General features: G+C 25.1%; 1 protein-coding gene across 1 annotated transcript; it reads left to right on the top strand.

The window, feature by feature from the left end:
* LOC145189215 (transducin beta-like protein 3) lies at positions 1–26,292 on the top strand. Its single transcript, XM_090088385.1, has 30 exons — positions 1–142; positions 827–878; positions 1,295–1,390; positions 1,504–1,548; positions 2,368–2,445; positions 5,944–6,007; positions 7,162–7,246; positions 7,837–7,929; positions 8,011–8,082; positions 8,725–8,800; positions 8,900–8,996; positions 9,272–9,450; positions 13,030–13,171; positions 13,371–13,429; positions 13,858–13,964; positions 15,428–15,503; positions 16,003–16,056; positions 20,588–20,659; positions 20,800–20,958; positions 21,123–21,193; positions 21,297–21,375; positions 21,581–21,658; positions 21,914–21,972; positions 22,059–22,162; positions 24,039–24,104; positions 24,309–24,374; positions 25,391–25,483; positions 25,631–25,665; positions 25,824–25,875; positions 26,077–26,292. Exons 1-29 carry the CDS (start codon positions 117–119, stop codon positions 25,869–25,871), a joined length of 2,331 nt encoding a protein of 776 aa, XP_089944511.1. The 5' UTR covers positions 1–116; the 3' UTR covers positions 25,872–25,875; positions 26,077–26,292.
* The last annotated feature ends 1,614 nt before the right edge of the window (positions 26,293–27,906 follow it).

Genomic DNA, 27,906 nt, shown 5'->3' with positions numbered 1-27,906 from the left:
AAGGTGTCTGGCTTATCATATATAGGGTGCTAGCGTTCTTTAGGACTGTTAAGCATACGAACTTTATTTTTTAGATAAAAACTAAGCATCTATCCAGTATTAATCTTGTTTGAATAATGGCTGTAGATCCTCTCAGAAAAAAGTAAGCAGAATACTGTATGCCATTATGTCTACAAACATATTTACTATCACAAATGTTAAAATTAAGAATTGATTTGACAATACACTGAATTTTGTATTGAACATTAATCAAAGAGAGAGAGAAAAAAAAGATAAATTATTGTTGTCGGAAATTAGAGTTCTATCTATTCTTTAGTTTAAAAACTTTTTGTTCGTTTCTTATATCTATTACTATCTTTATTATTTGTTAATGTCATTTTTACTGTTGCTATTACCCTTTTTATTAACATTATTACTGTTATTATTATCGTTATTATTGTTATTATTATTATTATTATTATTATTATTATTATTATTATTATTATTATTATTATTATTATTGTTATTACTATCATTGTTATTATTATTATTATTATTATTATTATTATTATTATTATTATTATTGTTATTGTTATTATTATTATTGTTATTATTATCATTCTTATTATCATTATTATTATTATTATTATTATTATTATTATTATTATTATTATTATTATTATTATTATTATTATTATTGTTATTATTATTATTGAATTTCAAAAATTAGTTTGATTTTTTAGTTATAATTTATTGACTTGCTATAAGTTATTGAATTATTGATATAAGTTAGAGTTGTCTATATTACATAATTATCTTGATTTTTTAAAATAAAATTATATTTTAGTTATGAGTTGGAATTGACGATTAAATCCTTTTACACTGGAGGCATATCACATGTGAGAAGTCTTTATTATTTACCACAGATTTTATGTTTTTAAAAATAGTTTAAATCCTCATTTAAAAGTTAAAGGATCTCAAGTTTTTTTTTAACTCTAACTTTTAATACAATTAAAACTATTTTAACAGTTTCTTAGATGCAAAAAACTTCTTATCTTGGAAATAATTGTAGAAAGTTATGTTTTAGATATATTTTACATTTACACCAAGAAATGGTAGATATTTTTGATTATTATACCCTAAAATGTCACACTTTTTTAAAAATAAAACTAGCCATACTTCTTGATAGCTCATAGTCCTATGGTTTCAACGTATTATTTCTAACTGATTGAAGTAAATTTTAAAGTCCATGTCATTAGGTGATTTATAAACAAGTTTTTCATTTTACAAAGTTTTACCTCAGTTTTTTGTTTAGTTATCAAAAAATGGTGTGGAAATGTTATGCACTTGTGGTGATGTGGTGAATGCATTAGATCTTTCAAACGGTGAAAGAATCTACCAACTGAAAGATGCAAGTTCTTTATTAGTCTGTTCATTAAAATTTCATTTCTCAAAAAGTTATTTTGAGCTCTTAATTTGTTATTAAATCAAAAATTATTTGATGAGTCAATTTTTTACTTTCAGGATGGAAGTGATATTAGCTGTTTTACAATATCTCCTGATAATGAAGTAATTTACTATCTCCTTTTTGAAATTATTTGAAGAATTTATTAATATTAATTTTTTATTTGTTTCTTAATTATTATTATTAATTTTGAAAAGTTTTAAGTTCAAGGAGCTAATAAGAATTATTTTGTTTTTTATAAATTATCAAATGTTATATCCAAATTATCCAATTAAACTCATTTTCTAATTTTGCAACTATGAATTTCTTTTTTATTCTATGTAAATGTATTTTTATGGTGGTAGGGTAGAATTTATATCTATGGGCTATAAATTTTTATTATTCAAAAACTAACTTTGACATAAATTCTTCTATTTTATAATCTAATTAAATGCTGCTACTGAAAGAATTGCATTTCAACCAAAAATAAACTTTGTATCAGCACTTATGATTGAAGTTTAAACAAATATAAACTGCATAAAAAGTTGATGTAAATTACACTGAAGCAAACATTTTTGTTTATTCAACTCATAGTTTTTCCTGCACAAAAACTTTGTTTCCTTGAGTTACATGAAAATATTGAAAATAAAAAACTCCACAAATTAGGTTCAATTTTTTATTGAAGAAACTTCATAGAAACATTTTTTTTTGAAACATTGTTTATCACATCTTCTGAAACTTGAATTGAAGTATGAATAACTTTGTTAATCACATCTTCTGATAACTTATTTTAAAAAATTATTCTGCGCAAGTGTATTTATATCATAATTCATCTGTAGTTATTCCAAATAGTTATCTACAAAATCTAATAAAATAACAAATTATGTTTTATTTTATGGTATGGGTTTATGTTTATATTTAAAAACTGTGTTTATATCTTATAGATTTTAGTGACTGCATGCAAAGCTCTGTTACTACATCAGTTTAGTCTAAGTCAAAGACAATTCATCAGGCGTTGGAAGGTATTTCTCTATGATTTTTTAAAAATCTAAGTCTTGTCTCATATATATATATATATATATATATATATATATATATATATATATATATATATATATATATATATATATATATATATATATATATATATATATATATATATATATATATATATATATATATTAGACATGTCCAAAAAACAACTTTTTTTAAAAATGTCTGAGCACAGCCGCTAAATGTGTTCTTTGTAATAAATTAATACTAAATTTAAAAAATTTTTGAATAAAAAAAATTTTTAGGGGTTGCTCAAGACCCTTAAACATCAGACAAGTCCCTAATATTTTGAAAAAAAAAGTTTTTTAAAACCATATCATGTTGGGTCTCAAAAGAAGTGAAATTTTATAAAAATTTCAAAAATATTAACTATTTTATATAAAAATTACCAGTTCAAATTTTATGAATTAAAAACTATCGTTTTTTAACAAAAAATAAAAAAGTGCATATTTTTAAAGTTTTTTTTAATAAACTTTTTAATTTGTGTTTTTTATAAACTTTTTTTATTATTTTTGAAATTTTTATAAAATTTCACTTCTTTTGAGAACCAACATGATATGGTTTTAAAAAACTTTTTTTTTCAAAATATTAGGGACTCGTCTGATGTTTAAGGGTCTTGAGCGACCCCTAAAAATTTTTTTTATTCAAAAATTTTTTAAATTTAGTATTAATTTATTACATAGAACACATTTAGCAGCTGTGCTCAGACATTTTTTAAAAAAGTTGTTTTTTGGACATGTCTAATATATATATATGTATATATGTATGGGCAATTCCACGCAAGTGACGGTCGTAACATTTGACGCTTTTTTAGCCATTAAAAATTAACCAAGAATGGTATTTACATGAAAATTTCCAGAAATGTTAAATACTATTATATAATTTAGTATGCAAAAGTTAAATCATTCAAGTGTTCAGCTTATTTGATAAATCAACTTAATGCAGCGTGACGGTCGTAACGCTTACTTTTTGACAAATCTAAACAAATAAACTTTGTCAATCTTTATGCAGCCATCTACTCAGTGAAAGAAAAAATCCTTTGCTGTGTTCTTTAACTCTATTATAATATTCTTATTAACTCTATTTAATACAACTCAATATCTAGGAGTATGTACTTTCATATACCTCGCAAATGTTTTAAGGAGCCGGGAATCCAATATAGGAAAAAAATATCTTAGAATAGTAAATTTTTTTTACTAATATATAAGCTTTAAAATTGTTCTGCAACCCCATCACAAAATATTAGTGAATTTTGAAACCAAAAACTTTCCATTTTTTACTTGCCAGAAATGCATTTTGGTAATATTTGTAACGACTTTCACTTCTTCTATTTTATCAGCTATTAAGGCCCAGCTTAGATAAAAATTCCTCTATGTTGATAAAATCTAACATACGTTTTGCACCCATTTGATGCTAAGAGAAAGTCTTTAGCGCTTAAGATGACCACTTCACGAGATTTTACCATGTTCCAAACAAATCACTTTAATGACCCTCCTACTCCATTAACTACTCCTTTACCGTGAGAGGTAGCAAAAAAGTTCCATTCTATACTTTGAAAATGATATATGACAGAGCAATGTTGTATGAATTTAGCCATCTACCTATTTTTGAATTGAGTGCATGGACCATCACTCCATAATATAGCTTTTTATATAATCAATGCAATAGAGGTCAAGTATTTCACTTAACTATGTAGTAGTGGCGCATTTTGTTTCATCATTATCGTCGGATATTATTACAACTGATTTTGGCTCTAATTGGTAACAATAGATTACAACTGTAAATAAGGCAATAGTTGACTGCGACCAATAAGCAGCTTAAACAGCATCCTGATAACCGCATGTATAGTTTTGTGAATAATCAAAGTGTATCAAAATTTGGTCTGGTTCGAGATTTTCTTTTTGACTGCATTATTGCTCAGACTGGTGCTTTTTAGTGAGATGATGCTCAGTAAACTCTAGTAAATTGTCACGGAAATGTTTAAAAATACCTTTTATGTTTTTTTTAATGTTGACTGAGTACACAGCGATGATCTTCTTTAATCCATCAACTATAGGTGATTAAGGTATCCATGTCTCTGTTTTTGGGCAAAGAAACTTTCAATAGTTTACTATCAAAGTTTCATTAGTTACTCAAAGTTTCAAAAAAAACTTTAACAAGTTTAGTAATAAGATGTTTAATGATGTAAATCGTTTGAAATGAATTAAATCGTTCGCGCTTAAAGTTTTTTTTTTAAGTAAAAAAGCCGTGATGGGAAAACCAGCATATTGTGATGGTCGTAACGTACTTAGTAACATGTTGAAATGAGGATCTAAAGCACTTTAATGTTTTTTTTTTGAAACGATGATAAAGTATGTATAAGTATCTTTACTTTTACCATGGTTGCAGTTTTAAAAAGTTTGATACGAAGCATAGAAAAAACTTTTCGACTTTTTTTTGTGACGGTCATAACGTCTTGTTTTCATTAATATGCTCTTCTTATAGACCTAGTTTGAGTTCGTTTTTATAAAAAATATTATGCATAATGTTTAATTTTGCCTTTTAGTCAAACTTAATAGTTATTTAAAAAAACAGCACTGAATCTTTTTTCAACACTTCACAACATGACTATATGTAAATGTCAAAAAATGCTCATATAACCCTTACAACTTTAAAAGTATGTTATAGTATGATAAAATGATTTTTTTAATAAATTTTTTTCTTAAAGGTATTTTTAAATAGCTGGAAAATAAATTTAATGCGGTTATTATATGTTGCTGTGAAATTTTTTTTTTTTTTTTTTTTCATCTTTTACATGGAATTGCCCATATATATATATATATGGGCTATTCCACGTAAAATACCATATATATATATATTATATATATATATATATATATATATATATATATATATATATATATATATATATATATATATAGCTATTTCAAGTTGTATTATTTTCAAATACAATATCTCTTGTTCGTATAAGAGTGCTCAATATTTTGTATAAATAGAGCAATATATATATATATATATAAAATGAAGAAACAACTATGTATGGTACTTAAAGTTTCATGCCTAGCGGCAATCATCAGCCATGAAATACCATTTATTTCATGGCTGATGATTTACCATTTATTTCATGGCTGATGATTGCCGCTAGGCATGAAACTTTAAGTACCATACATAGTTGTTGTTTCTTCGTTTTATATATATATATATATATATATATATATATATATATATATATATATATATATATATATATATATATATATATATATATATATATATATATATATATATATATATATATGGTATTTTCTGAATAAATAATTGAATTTGATGAATTAAATTCTTTTCATGACCCTTAAAAATGTATTTGAATGTTTATAAGAATAAGAATGTAATTAAAAAGTTTTTAATATATAAATATATATATATATATTTTTAATATCTTTTTAAAATTACAAATATCATTATAGGTTTCCCACAAAACTCAAGTTCTAGCAATGGCTTTTGATTCTTCATCAACTCTTTTAGCAACAGGTAAAAAATAGTTTGAACAAATTTTACAAAATAATATATATATATAATTTTACACTGTCTCATGTCTATAATGTAACCCAAGTTTTTATAACAATAGCACACATTTATTTTATCCTGCTTATTATATGTATTTGTCTTCTTGGAACAATTTTCTTTTTTTTTTTTTGTTTGTATTTGCTTAAAAACAAGTTTTTTTAGTTTTTTTTTTTACTTTAGTTCTGTACAAATTAGGTTAGTTCTATATAGATTAAATTTAATTCAAAATGCCCAAAGGCTCTAATGCAAGAACAGATAAAAAAAAATAAAATGTATATGGAAATAAATGAGGGAAGCTAAAAAGTGAAAAAAATAAACAAAATAGTTAAGAGCACAAAAATTAAAACACTTTTAAAAACAACAAAATCATATTTATACTGCATCTAAAATATCAAGTAAAAGAAGATCTGCACTGGATCTTGATGCATCTACAGAAACTACTGGACAAATTTTGATTCCCAGTCAAAACTTGTCAGGTCCCACAATTTAATTGCTGTCCATAAAGAGAAATGTTTTGAATTCATGATTGGGGGAAGTACAAAATGCAAGTAGCAAGGTACTGTTAACCAAAAACTAATTCTTTTAGAATTAATCTTTTAAAATTAATATCAACAAGATTTTACCACAGATTTTTATTATATGGTTGCGTATGTAAAAAAAAAAAAAAAAAAAAAAAAAAAAAAAAAAAAAAATTTTTTGGAATGTGACATCTAAGTTCTGAGTTTTCTTTATCTTTTGTGTTTGATAAGATAATTAATTGTTGTTACAAGTCAATTTATCTTTTTCATCTTATTTGATTGCTTCTAATAACTTTGTAAAGCTTTATCCATGCAAAATTTAAATACAAAAAAATTTAATTTTATTATAGAATTGAGGCAGTGTATGTGTGTGTTTTTACATGAATGCATATATACATACATAAATACATACATACATACATACAGACAGACAGACAGACAGACAGACAAACATACATACAGATACACACACACACACACACACACACACACACACACACACACACACACACACACACACACACACACACACACACATTTATGAAGTTTTTATTTTTTTAATTTCTGTAAAAAGTTTTTAAATGTACAAATCTAATATAGGTTCCAGTGATACCACAATAAAAGTTTATGATATAATAAAAAAGTACTACACTCATAACTTTAAAGGGTCTCAAGGTTCAATCAGGTGATTTTTAGTTAAAAGATTTTGTTTTATTTTTTTGTAAAGGTCAATAATGTTAAATCTCTTCATTTAGTTCTAATTAAATTCTAAATTTAATTCTTTAATTTCTTTAACTAATGCTATTAAAAGTAGGTTGTTCAGAAGATGATATTGTTTTTCTCTCATAAGCAATAGGTGTAAATAACTTTTGATAAATACATTATGACCATCTACTTACAGAAAATATTTTTTAAAGTGACTGACTTGAACTCTTACAACACTCAAAAAATGCTTACATAAGAATATTTTCTAGTATCTAACTCATATGGCCATAACATGACAGGCATTTCTCACACTAATCCCCTGAAATAATGTAACATTTTTTGCATTTTTACCACAGCAAGTTTTTATATGGCCAAGAGTTTTCATTAAATAAATTTGCTAGTTTTACAAGATTTTTGTATTGTCTTAAAAAAAGAATAAAAAAAAAAAAAAAAAAAATTATAAACAAAAGAAAAAAAAAATAAAAGAATAAAATATTTTATCAATAATATGTAAAATAAAGTTTAATTTATAAACTTAAGTATTTACAGTGAAAAAATTATTTTCTTTAGCGTTCTTAAGTTTCATCCCTGTGCAGAGAAGTTCTCCTTAATATCCGCTTCAGTTGATGGAAAAATATACATGTGGGACTTGCATACTAGCAAGTAAGACCTTATATTTGTTTTATGATCTTAATTTGAAAAAATTTTACACTTAAGATAAATTTTGTTTTTGTATTCATGAAGATGTGTGTCAGTACTAGATGGACACTACAGCCCAGTTACATCATTGGAATTTTCAAAAGATGCACTAGTTAGGTACTTTTATATTTTTTATAGAAATCATTTAACTAAGTTAAGTAAGTATATTTATAGAAATAACAAAAGTATGAATTTTATTCTAATGCCAAACAAATAGACGTGGATTCTTTAAATTTGCAAAATACTTTAAGTTTAAAGGTAGGAAGAAAATTTTTTTTTAAATGTATATTTATTAGAAATTTTTAATTCACAGAAATTTTAAACGTGCTATAATTCAATTACTCAAATAGTATTGTTTTTACAAGAAAATAAAAAATTTTTAAAATAGTATAATTTTAATCTAAAATAACTTGTGCGACCATTAAATTTATTCCAGAAAGACACTTAATAATTTGGTCTACAATGGCTTTTAATTTTCCAGATGGAAATCATTTCTTGAAAAATTATATATGCACTTTCAAATGATTCAAGTATTCTCAATCGTAATTTATTTCCTCACTCTTTATAGCTATCTGTAAATATCTAAACTATTCTTACATTGAAATTGTTAAAAAAAAAAGGATAAAGATAAGAACAATAAGTTACCAAACCTCAACCATTTTAATGTTTGAACCATTATTAATTTTTATTCTTTATCATCCCATAGATTAGTTTCTATTATTTATAGGTTTTATGTAACTGTTCTTTGTTTATTTGTAGTGCTGGTCGAGACAAAGTTCTAGTCTTTTGGGATTTAAATTCTAGAAAACAAATTAGGACAGTTCCAACTTTTGAGGTAATTTTTAAAATAAATAGTATTCCTTTAATACAACAAAAAGTTTACATTTTAAAAACTTATTTAAAAAACAAATTAAAAATTTTTCTTTGGTTAAAGGCTATCGAAAGCTTAGTAATTATTCCTAAAGAAAAGTCATTGTTGAAAAAAACTGATATGAAAGATACAGAGTTTGCTGTAACTGCAGGAGAAAATGGTATATTTTCCAGACTTTTTAATATTAACTAGAATTGTAAATTTTAATTTTAATATTAACTAGAATTGTAAATTAAATTTCAAAAAAAAGTTATAAAACTGATATGTAAATCGTGGGTTTGAACAAATGTTCTTTGACTACAATTTTTTCAAGTACAAGTTTTATAGTTGATAATTTGAACCCTGTGTTTGTCATATTTTTTATAATGTTAATTTAAATATAATAATTATAGTTATATGTATAGTAGAATAACTATAGGTTGTTTATGAATTTAGGTACTTTGCGGTTTTGGAGTTTACTTGGTGGTGCTTGTGTTTACACTACAAAAAAAGAAAATTCTGAGTCAAATATTGTTCAACTTCATTTTGATAATACTACTGAAAGACTGGTGGTAGTAACAGAAGAGCACAACATTATTGTGTATGACCCCAATTCATTAAAACCCATTTTTAAGGTATGCTTAAAGGGTACTGATATTTTAAAGTTAATTTTTGTGTTTATAGTATAAAAAACTGCTATCAATATTTGTTAACCATGCTCTTTATTCTTTATTATAAAATTTTGTTCAAGATCTTTAAAAAGCAAACACTAAAATTATAAATGTCAGCTTATAAACTTTGAAACAGTAATGCATTATAGTGATCAACTAGGATCTCTCTTATGAAGTCAATGTTATAAAACTTTTTCTAGCCTAACGCTAGAAATGTCGTAATTACGATGGAAATGTTACGCTACGACTATTTCAGCGTGACAAAGTTTTTCAATGTTATAAATAATTTTCAGCGTATTGCATCGTATCGTAATCTTTTCGTCATTTGTTTCAAGTGTGTCATAAGATTTCAACTCTATGAGTTGAATATTTTAGATGTCTGTGATTCAAATTGGCGGACAAAACAACAAGGTTTTTGGTCTTGCAATAACAATAACAATAACAATTTATAAATTGAAAAGGTAATAATTTTTAAAAATTTTATTTAATTATCTAATATCATAGATAAATGTTTAACACTTCATCTTTTATACCAACTAAATCTTAAACTTATATTTTTTTAATTCATAAAGTTTTGGTTGAATATAGACTTTTCCAATATGTATGTGACTTTCTAATAAGTTCTTGATTCTTTTGCCCCCTCCCCCTCCCTTGATTGGCTTGGGCCCTGCTTTGGGAAATACTGGAATAATTTAATGCCACCGCCTGATGTCGTCAAACTAATTGGGAATTCAAAATCGGTAGTTAAAAATAGACAATTTCTAAGTCTTAAAATATTTTTATTTTTTCTTAAAAATAATATAATATAAACCAATTATACTTTTACCTTGAATCGCAAATGGCAAAGAATAAACTTTGTTTTATTAGTATTATCTTCTGTTAAAAAAGTTAGAGGACGCCACTTACCTTCTAATACTTAATCAAAACAAAAAAAAACATAGATATTGCACAGCGCCATATATCATTACGACAAAAATTTGAACTAACGCTGGACTTTTTGTCGTACAGTTTTGAGCGTGACTTACGATGCTTCCAGCGTAAGTTACGCCAAAAAAGTTTTATGAAATCGATTTTTTTGTTTTTACGCTAGAAACTGCGTAAATCACGAGCGTAACACGTTTATAACATTGACTAATGGTTGTCATTTGGGGATTGTTAAAAAAGTACAGCAAAAGGCATACCATGGTTTCTTTTGTTATAAATTTTGCAATAGTATCATGGAAAATTTCAGACTCATAGGTGCACTACTAAGCCTTGCATATTTAATGTTAAAAACTGCTTTTTTGTATAAAATATGGTTTCATGCTAACTTTTTAGCATGGAACCGCATTTTATTTAAGGGCCTGAAAAAAGAGTTTGTAAACAATTGTAAAAATACTATATATAAAAATATATCATGAATTTAGGTGCTAATATCATGAATTTAGGTGCTAATATCATGAGTTTAGATGCTAATAAGACCCATCGCTAAACCCTAATATTGATATAAAGAAGAGCACTTTATTCAAAAACAAAGAAAGGAGGAAATTAAGATTTTGTTATTCCTGCAAAAAAACCATTTGTCCTGATTTTCTTCCTTTTAGAATCTAGGAAGGAAATAGGAGATATTTTGTCAAGGTTTGAAAGCTATTCAACTTCAGCAGTTGCAATACTGACTACCATCATAAATAATAGTAGAGGTCATATTGATTTCTCAATCTCACAGCAGTATACAGAGGTAGGAAAAGTAAAAAGTTAATAAAGATGCTCAAAAGATCAAAAAAAGATGGAAAATCTTACCTAAGACAAATGTCTACTCTTGGATACAAAGATAAACTAGAGGTCAGGGCAGAAAAAAAATTGAGAGATTGGCTGTTATCATTAAATGTTCAGGCATTTCTGATGCTCAACCTATTGGCTTTGTTCCTGCAGACAACAGTGAAGCAAGCACACAAGCTAAACAATTTAAGAAATCCTATAAGAGTGGGATTTTTTTGATATGTTTATCTTTTTTTCTTTAATATAACTTTTCTCTAACACAACTGCCACAAAAAATGAATGGTTAAATGGTATTTGTACACAACTAGAAAAGTACAAGGGGAGCTTCATGAAAATGTTAAGATACAGGCACCATATGTATGAGCTTTACCACAATTTATTAAATGTAACTTTTTTTATTGATATCTCATGCAAGTTAAAACTAAAAAAAATTTAAAATAAGTCTTGTCATCCCATTTTTTTTTTTCTTTTAAACATTTTTGCAAAAAAATTAGGTCCAGCTGAGCCACTGTTTGAAAAATAGATATAGAGTTGGAATAAATTATTGAGGAAGGGGATATGTTACACAGATCTTTAGATATATAAAGATGAGCCAAGGTCTTTTTTGTCAATCAAGATAAAGTGTTACCATGATTATTTAGTTAGATGTATAAAACTAAATCTTTAAATTTAACCCAGGATTCTGAAGCTTTGTCATTTCTTTAAACTAATCTTGAGAACCATTTGTTTTTTTAAGCAGATTACAAATACCATGTTAAGCTTAGTATTGTATTCAAGTGCATTTATTTATTTAATGCTTGACCTTGTACTTTCATAAATTCCAACTCTTGCACCTAATTTGGTGTCTGTTATCAAGGTAGTTGTTATTAAACAAATGAGTGAGTTCATTTCAATATTATAATCTAGTTTACTAAAAACTCTGTGGCAGGTGCTACTTCATCTCAGGACTTACAGGTAATTGATGATATAATTCAACACATAGCTAGAAGCCCTAATTCTGTTAATGCATGCCTCAGCTCACTGCAAAATTATTTCTGTTACCTGAAAGATTTGTTATACTATGTCTCAATGATAATGGCTTACTGGAAAGTGTTCAACAAGCTGTTGCTCTTCAGCTTTGCAAAACTCCTTGGCCAAAGATGCCATATTCTTACAAAAAAGGTAAAGCAATGTGACAGATTGTGATAGATACTCATACTAAATGTTTTTCTGACCATGATGCACCAGAGTTGTTTCTTATTTGGCATTTTATACAATTTACAGTTTGGTGTAAGTTATCAGAAATTTGTGCTAAAATTTGATACCATGGCAGCTTTATAAATGTTTCTTGACTCTTTACAAGTTTCTAATAATCATGGAACCTTATTCTATACAAAAAAGTGACTTTTTGAACCCAAAGTTCAAGGCTTAGCAGTGGATCTATAAATCTGAAATCTTCCATAGATCATACTAACACCAAAATTCACTATAAAAGAGGCCATATTATGTGCAATTATGATTTTTTTTTATTGTTCCTAGTAGTTAAGGTGAATAATTTGCAAGCTATCTTTCTATTTATGTAGCTGTTTAGCAAAACAAGTTAAATAGATGATAACAGAAAATTAATTTGTATAAAAAGTTTACAAATTTACCAGTATTCAATTTAGAAATATATAAACTATTAATTTTGTCAATAAAAAGTTATGGTTAAAACTTGTAATAATGTAAAAAGCAAAAATTTACAATTTTTTTTTGCTTTTTTAAAAAGCTTGTACTCAACTATTTGTTTTTATTCTCATCAAACAGTTTGTTGGCCATTTTGATGAAATTTTGGATCTGAAATTTTACGGTGAAAGTCAAGAGTATATTGGGATGGCAACTAATAGCAAGCAAATTAATATTATGCAGAGAGGCCATCTTTCATCTCATATGTTACAAGGACATAGTGGTAAGTATTTTTCTATGGTAATTCTGTAATTTAGTAATTCAGTAGTTAATATGGTTACAAGAACATAGTTGTAATTTTCTTGTAGTGCTCATTTTTTTGTTAAATTGTATAAAACTGTATTTCCTATTTCTTTTGATTTTAATTCAGCATATGGGTTCAAAGTTATGGCTCAACTTTATTATTACTTTAATTTTTTCAGATATTGTTCTGTCAATTGACACAAGCTTTAATGGCAAATACTTAGCTTCTTCATCCAAAGTATTTTTGTTTTGTAGTTTTTAAATTTGTTTTTTTTCTTGATTTCAATGAAAATGATTATGAGAAATTAGTTTGTCTTAAATGTGTCAGTTCTTTTTCACTGAAACTTTGATTTATTTTTTAAAGCTTACATATCACCTCCAATTAAATCTTAATTTTTTATTCAAGCTTTATATCAGTTTAAATTTAAATAATTTTAAATTTGTTTAAATATAAATTTTGAGTTTTTATAATTTTTAATTTAAATAATTTTTATTTAAAAGGAAACAGTTTCATAATTTTTTCAAAATTTTACTTTTAAAAATCAATAATACAAAATCAAGTCATCTAAAATTGTATCTGACAAAAGTTTATTACTTTCTTATTCAAAATGTTTTAAAAGAAATTTTTTTAAATTTGATAAATTTTTAAAATGAATATTACTTTAGGATAATACTATTCGAGTTTGGTGCAAAGATGAGGAACAAGATAGGTTTTGCTGTGTTGCAGTTGGTAATGGTCATACTCATGCAGTCAGTACTGTCTCTTGGCCAACGTAAGTAATCAACAAGTTTGTTGCACCTTTATATATGATATCTTTTATAAAAAGTAACCTTGACCAATTTTTTATATCTACTAATTTTTGATAAAATAGAAAGTAGCATACACTATGTGGCACATGTCTTCACTGATTATGTTTAATTAACTATTAAATACAAAAAAAAAAGGTTTTTTTCATTATATGTTTGATCAACAAATATACCACTAAAGCATGTCTGATAAGAAGGTGTTTCACTGGAAAAAGTAAATATAATGTTAATAACCTATGTGGTTTTGAGTGAGAAAAAGGCAGACCCATGTTAACAACCCAGAAATGTTAAAATCTGTTGAAAATACTAAGGTAAAAAGCCTATCAATTAGAAGTGAAATCTTAAAATTTGAAAGTTACTTTCATGAAATATCAAAACAGAACGAGTGTTTTGAATTTTACTACAAAAAATAGTTGCACAAATTGCTGAGAAACAAAAACAAACTCTAAAAACAAAGAGCAAGAAATAAAGAAAAAAATTTAAATGAAGAAAAGATGAGTAAAGCAAATTTGAATGTTCACTTAATAGATGATAAAACCTAAAACCTGTTGAATGATCCATCAAATGTTTTTGTTCAACAATACTATTACTGAACAAATTGAATTTTCTGATTGGTTCAAAACCAAAGAAAAGTCTACCATTGCCAGAAGAGCATGACTGATATAGTTAAAAGAGAAAGACATCTATTTTGTGGGATTGAAGAGAATGCTTCAAATTCAATAATAGCTGGGCCCCATTAAAAAATGAACTCCACTGAAAAGAGAATGCAAAAAGACACTAAAAAAACCTTCAAGAATTGATCTAAGGACTCACTAAGAAATTTGGCAGAGTGTCTAAATGTTAATGAAGGTATATCAGAGTAAATCTTGATACTTAATGAAAGAAACTAGAAGAAACCTCTGTTTGATTTAACATCAATGCACCATATAAACCATAATAGTTATGATTGTTTATTTAATAAGAAAGTTAAATAGAAAATTGATAACTTTTAATAGAAAGTTGATAACTTTTTCACAAATTCATAAGGCCATAGTGTTATAAGCTGAGAAATAGGTTATAATAGAAGAATATTAATTTCAATTAGATTATTATTTTAAAAACCTTCCCCTTTAAGCAAAAAGTAGATTTGTGTAATTGCACAAAAGTTTTTTGCATGTAATGTAACTTTAATGTATGTAATGTATTTTTTTGTATGTAATGTAACTTTAATTTTTGGCTTTTAAGTACCTTGCGTCAAAATTATTAGACGTTTTTCTTTATCTGTTCCTCTTTCAAACATTGCCAAATATGGTTTTAAAAAAGGCTTTTTATTTTGGTGTCTTGTTAAATTTATCATAAATGTTTGTTGTTTTGTTTGAATCACACAAGAAAAGTTCTCTTTAAAGGATTCAATTTTTTATTGAAAAAACTTTTTAAAAATATTTTTTAGCCTATCAACAGATTATTTAGTAACTGGAAGCCAGGATCTTACATTAAAATGTTGGAAATTACCTTCTTTACTCCTGGTAAATTGACTTTATTTGAGTTTTTTTTTTTTTTTACTGAAGTGTATATAATACTTTCAGATTTTTTCATTAATTAGCAAATCAATAGCAATCAGGTACAATAAGAAATAAATTGTTTACCCACATTGCAATAAAAAACTTTAACACTAAAAATACAAGTTTGTAGTTTTGAAAACCTTTTGTATTTGTTTGACACAATTTGTTAAATATTTAATTGTAGAAGTTTTACTCACAATTTTAAACCTGTTTGCCTTTCTACTATGTATTTAATTGAAATTTTTTATTTTATATCTTCTTTAAATTGCCACTGTATACTGTTTGCTTGTATTAAAAGTCACCTGTGTTTATGATGCAATATATATGCAGAAAAATATGATTTATTGCACAGAATCTTTTGAAAGAAAGTTTTTTTTTTTCATCTTAGTTTAAGTAATCTTTAGATATGAAGAATAAAAATGTGTTTCTAAAGTTAATTAGATGATCAATGTTTTTTTTTTAGAAAAATGAATGCGTTAGTTTGCATGTGAAATGGACAGAGAAGGCTCATGACAAGGTAATAAAATATTAACTCAATGTTAACCATTTTATATTTTAATGATATGTTATAGTGACTCTTAGTGTAATAACTCTTTCATTTAATAAAATTTCATTTTAGTTTAAAATGCTTTTTGATTAAAACACATTTTATTGTTTGTTTTAATAGAAAGTTGATAACCTTTTCACAAATTCATAAGGCCATAGTGTTATAAGCTAAGAAATAGGCTATAATAGAAGAATATTAATTTCAATTAGATTATTATTTTAAAAACCTTCCCCTCTAAGCAAAAAGTAGATTTGTGTAATTGCACAAAAGTTTTTTTTTTTTTTATTTTTATTTTAGAAAAATTTAAAAAACTTTCTATGTCTTCATGATGTCCTAAGTACTTTTCATATTTTACATGTAGCACATGTAAAAAGTAGAGATTGAAAATTAAAAATTTTTTTTTAAAACCAATTTTCTTGTTTTTTGTTTGTACACTGTTATTGATTAATCAACTTTTGATTTTTCAGTGCTAAGAAATTTGACCACCAGGATGAACTTTTTGTCAACTAAAAAATTCTGATTAATATAGTCTCTACACTAACATATAGTAATTGGAAGCAATTCAGTTTGAAATCAAAATTTCCTGCTAAGTATAAAAAAAAGTCAATTTTCATCTTTTTTTTTTTAAATTCGTAGATTTTAAAATGAGATTACAACAATAATATTATTTGGCTGTTCTTGTGTTAAAATTGACAGCAGCTTTTTTAATTATTCTCTATGTTCAATGTGCTCAATATGGTTCACAATTATATATTTTCAATGTTGACAAGGTTAATCCCTCTATGTTTACATTAAGGATGTTTTTTTTTGTAGGGATTTTAAAATGTCAGCAAAATTGTTGATAGTTGTTTCAAATTCTGGTTTCATATCTTTTCCAAAAGCTGCATCTTTTACTGATTTAAAAGCAAACAGTTTATTATAATATCAGATGTTGGTTATTGGGGTTTCCTTTATCACACCTAATGATCTAATTTTTCAAGTAATTTGTTGGAGTTGTTTCCATCCCACTCAACTTTAGTAATCAGTCTAGAGTCAGCAGCATCTGATAAACCATCATATTTACAAATTTGATTCCTTCTGATTTTAAATCTAAAACTCCTACAGTAACCTGAACTGGTTCATCACCTGTTGATAGATTGAATGTTGCCCCTTGTGTTAAATTTTCTTTCTCCATTTTAGTCTTGATAATATTTGACTCCAACTATTGTCTGTAGAGCACCAATACCAAAGTCTAAGTCAGTAAGGTTTACAGCTACCTGACTTTTACAGTAATTATGAGGTCTTTCTAGCATCTAAAAAAAATTTGGCAAGAGTATACATATTAAAAAAAATTCACTTACTAAATAAGAACAATAATTGAATCAGTAAAGGTTATCTTTATTTTTTTCTTAGATTGTTTAAAGCATTATATTTACAAATGTAAGAGATATATGAATTATCTTGCTAAATAAGAAAACTAAAAACAAAAGTATATCACTAAGTTTGTTATTTCAAAGCTCATAAAGAGAAAACTAAAAGAAAATAAGTTATCTCTTTAAAGCTTATTACATTTTCTGTAAAAGTTTAAACTTTATAAAAGCTTGGTTTTATTATTAATAATTTAATTTTAACTGTAAATTTGTTATTGGTTTTGATGTGTCATTTTTATTTTTAATCAAAGAATGTTGTACCAACACAATACCAGTATCATGTACTGCATAATATTAAATAATGATAAATTTGAAACTGAATACTGCATTCTTTTTAATAATCCTGTTCCTTGGGAACAGGATTATTAAAAAGAATGCAGTATTCAGTTTCAAATTAAACATCTAATAAGTAGTATGATAAATCCATGTCCTGTCCCACAATCCATCCACAAGGTAGGAATGTAAAGAATATGTTAAAAGGAAAAGAGGAAAATGTTTACTGCATCTAGTAATAAAAGAGTTAGTGTTGCTTTTCTGTTTTGTTTTTTTTTTTTTTCAAAATTTAATGTAGTAATCAAATAAAAAAGTCATATTCCAGCTGATAAATTGTATAATAAAAATGCAAGATTATTTAATTAAGTGATTAATAAGTTTTGTAATCACTAGCCTCAATAAGCAGTGTTTACAGTGGTTTCTGGTATCCAGTACATTTTGAATGAACTTTGTGCCTTTTATAGGGCCCTACAACAGGAGACAATTCTTCACTCTTGATTGAAATTTTGGTTGTAAAACCTAATGTCTAACCATTTCCTGCTAATAAAATCATAAATTACTAAAAGTATGATATGGTAATGCAGAAGTAATATAAAATCCAGAAGAGCAAGGATAACCCTAGAATTTGGCATTACTTGGCATTACTCACAATAGGTAGGCAACTACATTTTATTATTGGAAACACATTATTTTTAACAAAATAGTACTAATAATGCCTCAGAATGTGGTCTATGAATGTTTTAAAACAAGGTCAAATATGTGATGCAATCTACCAATATATTGAAGAACTGGAAAATTCTTCTTTCCAAATATTTTTTTCAAAAGTGCTACTACACCAGATTTTCTTCCATAAAATTGTTTTTGTTATTATAGCTGTGATCAGCTATAATGTTGCATATAATTGTATTTAAGAACCTTCTTTTAGTTTTAAGGCATAGCATAAATTATATTCATCAGTTAAACCATGATAAAAATTACTAAAGCTTTGAGGCAATTTTAGGATACCAAGTGTAATTTCTTTAAGGTAGTACTTCATTTTTTTTTATTAGTTATCTTCTAACTATTAGAGTGAAGTATCAATAGTTCATTTTAAAAGTCTTCATTGTCTGTTTTAAATTGTCTCATTGCATTAACCTTTGTAAATACCTGCATAAGATGATCTTGCTAGTTCAATTCTTTTGATGTTTTATCAAATATTCCTTCTTTCATAAGTACTTAGTTTAATATTTTTAAAAAGGGATGCAGTTCAAGAATGTCTGCTCTTCCTATGTTGGGCTGCTGGAATATGTTTTACATCACCTTTAGCTTGGTTTTTACAATGTTTATTGAAAATGATGATAGTATTGATTTACTGATTGTCACTTCTTGACTTCACTCTTGCTGGATTTAGATGGATTAATAGCAACCATTTAGAAAAAATTAACTTTCTGCAACTATAAGTTGACTTTTAAATAATTACAATCTTTCAACAACAGCAAACGCAATAGTAATAACAAATGTTTCTAAATTATTTAATTAAGTTTTGATATGGTTTATCTCATGATATTTGTTTATCTCATGATAATTGTTTATCTCATGATTTAATAGCTGGATTTTATGGACGATCAAGCCATGGTTTAAGTTATACAACCAAAACTTCACAATATTTTGAATATGTTTTCATAAAAGGTGTAATTGATTAACTGAAAAACCTGTTTATAAAAATTTATAAAAAATAGTTTCTCTTTTTATATTTAATCTTGTAAAATTTTTTTTAAAAGTGTTAATAAAATACAAGAATTTAGTGAGTCAGTGAAACCTATATTTTGAATTTACCAAAAGGCTCTATAACTTTAAACATAGTATTACATAATATAAAATTAAATAACTTTAGAAATTGCATATCTTTTACTCTTGTTTTTGTACTCAAATAGTTTCACCAACTTTTTTGATTCCCAAGAAAAATAAAAGTTTTTATTATCTGAAAATAATATTATTAGTAATTTTATAACAATTATAAATGACATGAAAGTTTGTGTATTTATTGGAACATTTAATTAACTTATAGGTTTTGTATGAAATCAATCCTGCAAATCCCTTTAAAAAATCCTGTCCCCTGTCTTTTAAGGTGGGAAAATTAAATGGATTGCGGTATGTATACCGCAATCCATTTAATTTTCCCACCTTAAAAGGTATGTATAAGCAATAAAGCAATTTTTTCCCACCTTGCGGTATGTATAAGCAATAAAGCAATTTTTGTAAAAGCTATATATGAGGGATGTTTTTCAAACAAATAATAAAAGTACAAATTTAACTCAAGACCTAGGCTTGTGATACAATGATAACCATAAAGTGTTTAAAAAAAGTGAAAAGGTGTTCAGTCTCAATTAAATATTAATTTTTGATTACCATTAGCAAGGTTCTATGTTAGATGATTTGATTTGAGATGGTGGTAACAGGTTACACTGGGACAAATATGAACTTATTTTATGTTGAATTGGATTTTTTTTCTGAATTTAGACTAAAGTTGGATGTATATCAACTAATTTAACAAACATTTTGTTCATTCAAAATAAGTTTCTATAATAAGTCAATTTTAAGAAAGGGGTATAAAAAAGAAACTATTAAAATAAAAGTTTTACAAAAATAGAAAAATTATATCTGATGAAGAAGTTATATTAAATTATAACTGCACACCTATTTAGTGCAAGAGAATAAAAAAAAATTGTCTTTTTTAAGTGGTTTAGCAATGGGTTAAATTACTAAAAAACCTCTGAAGTGTTTCTCCATTATTTAATGCTGTTAAGATGAAGTGTTAATCCATTGTTCAATGTTTTTAGGATGTTAATGTAGTCAGTATCTCACCAAATGACAAAATACTTGTATCAGGGTCACAAGATAAAACTGCAAAAGTATGTCAATTATTATATTCATAGTTATTATATTGCTAATATTGCATACATAAAAAAGATATGTTGTGTTTAAGTAACTTGTATTAATTATATTATATTTTTTGGTTAATGATAAAATTAACTATTTTGCAACTTACAAGATCTGGAAATTTAAATCTGGCACTTTACTTGGTACATTGCGTGGTCACAAGCGTGGTATTTGGTGTGCATGTTTCTCACCTGTTGATCAATGTGTTGCAACAGGCTCTGCAGATTCCACAATCAAGTTGTGGACACTTTCTGATTTTACCTGTGTTAAGGTATTAAAAATGACCATTTTGTTTCTATAAATCTGAATGTTTTTTTTGTTTAAACTATCCTATAGGAAATTTAAACGCTTTTTATAATAATAAATATTGAATTTTAAAAAATGAAAAAACAATCAAAAATGTACTGTAAGCATAATATTATATTTTTCGTTTAGACATTTGAAGGTCACAGTAATTCTGTTTTAAAAGTAAGATTTCTTCTAAAGGGAATGCAACTTATCTCTAGGTGAGCTTTTAACATATTTCAAATTTATTATAGTTTGTTTTTGTTATCATCTTTGAATTTCATTTTATTTGAAAAGTTATTTGTGATGGATTATTTATTTTAGTGGCTCTGAAGGACTAATTAAAGTTTGGAACATTCGTAACAATGAATGTATAACAACAGTTGAAGCACATGATGAAAAGGTAACACGATGAAAGTAATACAATCATTCTTTTAATAAAATAAACAGTAAAAAGCAAAGAGTGATTTTTTAAGCATTTATATTTAATGTGAAATTTTTTATTTTAAATGTATTATATAAATTTATTTATTATATATATATTATATATATTTATTAATTATATAAATGTATTATATAAATTTTAAGACTTATTGCTTAATTTTTAGATTTGGTGTTTAGCAGTGAATAAAGAAGAAAGTACAGTAGTATCAGGTGGCAGTGATTCTACAGTAAAAATATGGAAAGTATGTTCTGTTATATAACAGTAGAGTTGAATCAAAATGATTCTAAATCATTTCACAATATTTTGAATATATTTTTATAAAAGGTGTAATTGAAAAAGAAAAGAATACTGAAAAATCTGTTTAATACAATTTCTAAAAAAAATGTTTCTTTTTATATTTAATCTTGTAAAAGTTTTTCTAAAAGTGTTTTGATAAAATACAAGAATTCAGTGAATTAATGAAAAAATCTAGTTAAAAATTTTATTTTTTTATTAGGATGTTACAGAAAAGCTTTTGTTAGAAGAAGAAGAAAAAGCTAACTTAAAAGTAGAAAAGTGCGCTTAATTTTACATTTCCCTTCTATATACTTATTGAAATATTATAAAAGTAATATTTGATTTTGATTGTATTTCATGTTTAGTGAGCAACAATTATTAAATTTAGTCCAAAACAAACAATTTGAAAAGGCTATTGGATTGGCATTAAGATTGGAACAACCATTCAGGGTACTAAGTATTTTTAAAGGTATGTTTTCTATTTCTGTTTAGTTAAATTTAAATTTCTTTTAATTACCAATCTGCACAACTTGCAATGAAGAACCTATTTGTAAAATAATTCTTTAAGGAAACGGGTTACGGTTAAAGCAATCTTTATACTAATTTTATGCAATAAACTGCGGGTTACTTTAGAATATAGCTGTTTTACATCTTAAATTATGCTAACTGTTTCTAATAAGTTTCTTTGAATAGAAAAACACCAGTTTAATATTATTTTAGTAAAACTAAGTTAAGGATGTATAAACTTGATTAGAAATTATCTGTTAAATTTGTGAAATCAGTAAATGTTTTATTCAAAACTTATAATTTTACTATAAAAATAGGTAAAATATATATTTATTATAAGTTTCTGTCAGTTAGATTTACTTGCTTTATAATATATCTGTTAAGCAATAAAAGCAATAGACTAAAAGTGAGTTAAGTAAATGTTATGTTAATGTAAAAAAAACATCAGATACAAATATGAAAAAATGTAAAAGTTCTATCTACTTTGACAGCTTCAAAACTTTTTTTTTTTTGGTTCTTTTGACGATTGGCGATTTCATAGAAAACAAAGGTTTTAGAGTTAGTTGCATAAATCGCACACATAAAATCACAAAAATTACCTGTAAATATAAAGAATGCTGTCAGAATAAGCAATAAGTTTCTATCATTTTAACTCTTTAATATACAATATATGCAAAACTTCTTATCTAATTACATTTTCAAAATGATGCTCATGCAAAATAATCTTTATACGAATTTAAAATAAAGCTGTTTAAAACAAGGTTATGAGGAAATCACATGAGCTTTAAACAAGATCCTAATCCAAAAAAAGATTCTAAAATTATAAGGAACAAAATTATAAAACTAACATTTTCACAACTTAAGAAAAATTGTGTTTGATTTATTTGTGTCTAATAAACTTTTCATAAACTTTTCAATACTGGAGATAAGATTTTACAATTAGATTCAAAGTTGATTTGAGACCTGGTTTTCATTTCAAGACTTTATTATTTGTGTCTAATAAACTTTTCATAAACTTTTCAATACTGGAGATAAGATTTTACAATTAGATTCAAAGTTGATTTGAGACCTGGTTTTCATTTCAAGACTTTATTACTTTATTAGCAGATCACTGCTTTTTAGTCCTTTTTTGGATAATAAAAATATTAGAGTACATTTGCTAAAGTTCTCATTGCAGCCTGAGAAAAATTTTGATAACTTTTTTGTCTTATTTACATTTTCAGTGTTTTATTAAACACTTGTAAAACATTTATTTTGAAGAAGTTATCTTTAAAATTCACTTTCTTTTAAGCTTGATGTAAGAGTATCAAAACAGCGTATTTTTTGTTTTAGAGAAAAAGTCTAATATTTTCTTATTTATATCTCATAAAATTAGAACAATTGTTTTAAAAAGAAATTAAAAAACCTTTGTAATTCAAATTATTTGTCAATCATTGGAGTATTGCATTTCATAAACTCACTTTGGCGTATTCAAATTGAACTGGGCACTGGTGGATAAATAAAAATACCACAATTCATTAGAATCTGATAATCTCATCTACTATAAGTTATTACTAACTACACTCTTTGGATATAGCAGATATGGTTTGAGAGGTCTGTTTTTCTAATCAAACCATCCAGAAAGTATTTTTTTTAAAATATATTTATCAGCTAAAATGTTTTTTTCTATTTTTCTACTTGTTTTTTTAAAGAAATTAATTTAGGTTAAAACATTTTTAATTTTAAAATTTGATTTAAAAAAGATTAAGTTAAACTCTGATTTTAAAGATTGAATTTATTAAAAAAAAAAAAAATAATGTTAATAAAAAATTAGACATAAACCTCTATTTATATTATAGATATACTTGATAAAGATTCTACACAAATACAAGATATTGTATCTGGGCTTGATAATGAGCAGCTAAGTATGCATTTAATTTTATCTAATTTTAGATGTTAGTGAGCAGAATTAAATATATATATTTAATTTGTTCTCTAAGTTTTTTATTGTTAGTTTTTTGTGAATTTAAGTTAAGTATGTTTCATAAATGCATATTTTAAGTGGTTGATAAACTGCAATATTTTTAATATTTTCTCTGATGAAGTTCTTTTAAATTTTCCTATTGCAGATAAACTACTTACCTTTATATGCAGCTGGAATACAAATAGCAAACATGCACCAGTCTCACAGTTTGGTAAGTTTTTCTTTTTTTTTACTTAAACTTAAAGTAGAGAGAAACAAAGTCTCAAGGATATAAAAACTGAAAAATAGTTTCAGTTTTTTCTTGGGGTGTGTTTTGACCAAGAAAAATAAGAAAAGTAATAAAATAAGTATAAGCCTAACACTTGTAAATATTTAAGAAAAAAAAAAACATTTTACAAGAGTCAGTGGTTTTATGAACAACTTACAAGAGTCAATGATTTTATGAACTTATTAACTTGTTTTTTATGATCTTTAGATATTATTTTAATGATGGTAAAGTTCATTTACAGGCAAAACATAAAAAAATGTATACTATTTGAATACTATATGTTAAATTTTGTGATAAATGAATGTTAAAGGTTTGTGCATCACATTTAGAATGCTCTAAAGAATATGTAATCATACCATTAGCATGTGTTAATAGTATTAATTAGCACATACTACTTAACAGGTATTACAACTATCAATTACTAATTAAAATTACATTAAAGATTTTCATAATTTAAAAAAAACTCTCTACAAAAATTATCTCAAAGTATTTCATATCCAGAAAACTTCCGAATATACTTTAGCTTCTTTGCAAACAAACCATTTGTTTGCAAAAAAGCTAAAGCACATTTGTTACCTGTTAACACTCATTCCACTGAGTATTGCAAGTTTGTTCTTGAGTTAATTGGGTACTTGTTTTGTTGTTCTTTGCCAATCTCAGTATTATCATATGTAATCTCATGTAATTCCTCACCTAATTGTTCTAACATCATTAGATGTAATTGTTCAATCAAAATGAATATAAACCATTGCAATTTAAAATGCTAATGACATTTTCAGCTTTAAAAGTGTTTTTTAAATTAAATTTTAGCATGGCCAAAAACATTCCTTTTACTTAAATTTTTCAAGTAATTCTGAAAGCATTCAATCAAATCAAACTGTTTTTGATATTGTATGAAAATGTTTTAATGTTTAAGTGATAGTGTTGTTGACAAAACAAAGTTGTTTTTATTTTTTAAGTCTTGTCAGCAATCCTTAAAGAAAAAAGTGCAGATGAACTTTTGGATTTCCCAAACATCAAAGAAATAGTAGAATCTTTATTACCTTACACAGGTGAAATAGTAGATTTCTAATTTTTTAAACATTGTTACAAATTACAGTTATAATTACAGGCACAGATCAAACATTTTTTTGGTTTTAATTTCTATGTAGTTTGAACTTTTATATATATTCTGATTTCTTGAATAATATCTATTTTAGAGAGACATTATGATAGAATCAGTCAGCTAGTTCAGGTAATTGTAATTTTCTAAGGTTGCATTCACAATATTTTTTATTATAGTTTTTTGTTTTCTTAAAAATTGATCTATAAGATTAAATAAAGTTGAAAAGAGGCTTTTGTTTACTGATTTTTTTTCTTTCTGGCATTTCTTTCTTACATTTTCTATCTCAGCAATCCCTCTTTGTAACATACACTTGGGAATCAATGAAGCTATCATAAATAAGTAGGATATTTCTTCTATATTTTCTTGTTATTACGGATATTTTACATGATGTTACTATGAATTGATTTTTGAAAAAACAAAGTGGTGTTAAGTATAACTGTTTAAAGGTTTGTTTTTTTTTAAAGAAAATATATGCTTCATTTCACCATTTTTAAATTAATGATTAAATTCTATTTAATTCTAATGTATACTTTCTTTTAGCATTCTCTACACTTAATGGTTTGTGTTGGGCAAAGTTTACAAAGGATAATGTCTGTTGCAAAATTGTTTTTTAAATAATTTAAATATTAATAAAGCATTTTGTGTAAATGGTATGTTGCAGGATGTATATTACCCATTCTTGTTATGCAAAAAAAAAATAAGTTAGCAAAAGTTCTGTAAATATTTTTACATAATGAAAATATGTATCAATGCAAACTTTAATGATTCAGTGGTTTGATGATGGCAGTTAAATAACCTTGTCTGTATATTATATATTATATCAGTTATCGATTTGGGGTGATGATGACTGCATGCTTTGAGGTTTTTTTAAATTTAAAATGCAAAATTTAAGAGTAAAACTTAATATAGTTAAAGTACTTATAAAAACATTCTTCATTAAAAAAAATATATATATATATTTTCATGTAAAAATTTGAAAAATACACTACTATTGGGTACTTTAAATATTTTGTTTTTTAAAAAAATCTGAGAAATTTTATTTTTTAAAGCTTGATATAAAGCAGATTGTAGACTTGATAATTTTTTATATATAAATTATGTTAAAACTTTTTAGAAAACATGTCAAATAAAAAATAGCATGTCAGGTAACAAAATATCTTTGCATTTTACCACATTTTAAAAGTCTCAGAAAAAACTTTGAGTTATGAATTTAAAAAAGTAATTTTATAACTATAAAATAAAAAAATAAATATTTTTTTTATACTGAAATTAAATTTAGAAATTATATTATTGTTAACAATATAATTTCTGCTTTTTATCTTTGCAATTATTTTTTTAAAATTAATGTTAAAAATTGTTTGATATATATATATATATATATATATATATATATATATATATATATATATATATATATATATATATAAAATAATTGTGACCCACCTACAGAATAAAACAAATATATAAATAAAGAAACAAATATATATATATATATATATATATATATATATATATATATATATATATATATATATATATATATATTTGTTTTTTTATTTTTTATTTTATTTACTTTTTTTGTTGGTATCAAGTTAAAATCTTTCAAATCAATTTGTGAATATGACAATACTTTTTCTGAATTCAGTAAAATCAACCTGGGTTCAGGATGGTTCCTAATTTTGGTTTTAATTAAATTCTTTACTAAAAACCATCTGGATTTCATATTAAATTAGATTAGAAAAATTTCAGAGAAAAAAAAAATTGATAATATCTCATGGAGATTTTAATGCTGAGTAATAATGTAAAACAATAAAATTAAGTATTATAAATATAACATAAAGTATTTTAAAAAAATATTTATTGCACACAGAAAAAGTGTCACTTATTATGGTTAAATTTAACAATGCAATCCTTTCAATTGGAATGAGAACTCTATTTGTTTCAAAAAGTGAAAATTGTAAATTCCAGTTATGTTAATCCAAAGTTTGTACATGTTGTGCATCCTTTTTATTGCTATTTTTTATGTGTTTGGAATCAGACCATGTGTATATAATGCTGTATTTTTCCCCAAATCCCATTTATATAGTCACAATATAAACTGTTATTCTTCTTTTTTAGACTAGCAGATAATTGAACTAAATGTGATTTGCAAAATAAGTTTTGTATTAATAATATTATCCAGAATTATGGACTTATAAATATTATATTATCCAGAAATATGACTTTTGAAAAATAAAATATTAAGAGAATCAAATAAAAATTGTTTGATATTGACTGAATTTGTTTTCCATTTCATTTATAAAAAAAAAATAGTTATTTCAAAGTTCAAGAAAATAGGCAAGTTTTGAAGCTGCAAGTTTAAAACCATTT

This window comes from Hydra viridissima, unplaced genomic scaffold, assembly GCF_058129835.1.
Source record: "Hydra viridissima isolate aposymbiotic clone 2 unplaced genomic scaffold, HvirCarnegie_v1 scaffold_5, whole genome shotgun sequence".
In the NCBI taxonomy this organism is placed as follows: Eukaryota; Metazoa; Cnidaria; class Hydrozoa; order Anthoathecata; family Hydridae; genus Hydra; species Hydra viridissima.
The sequence above is the reverse complement of the archived record's forward strand: the minus strand, read 5'-3'. Positions and strand labels throughout refer to the sequence as shown.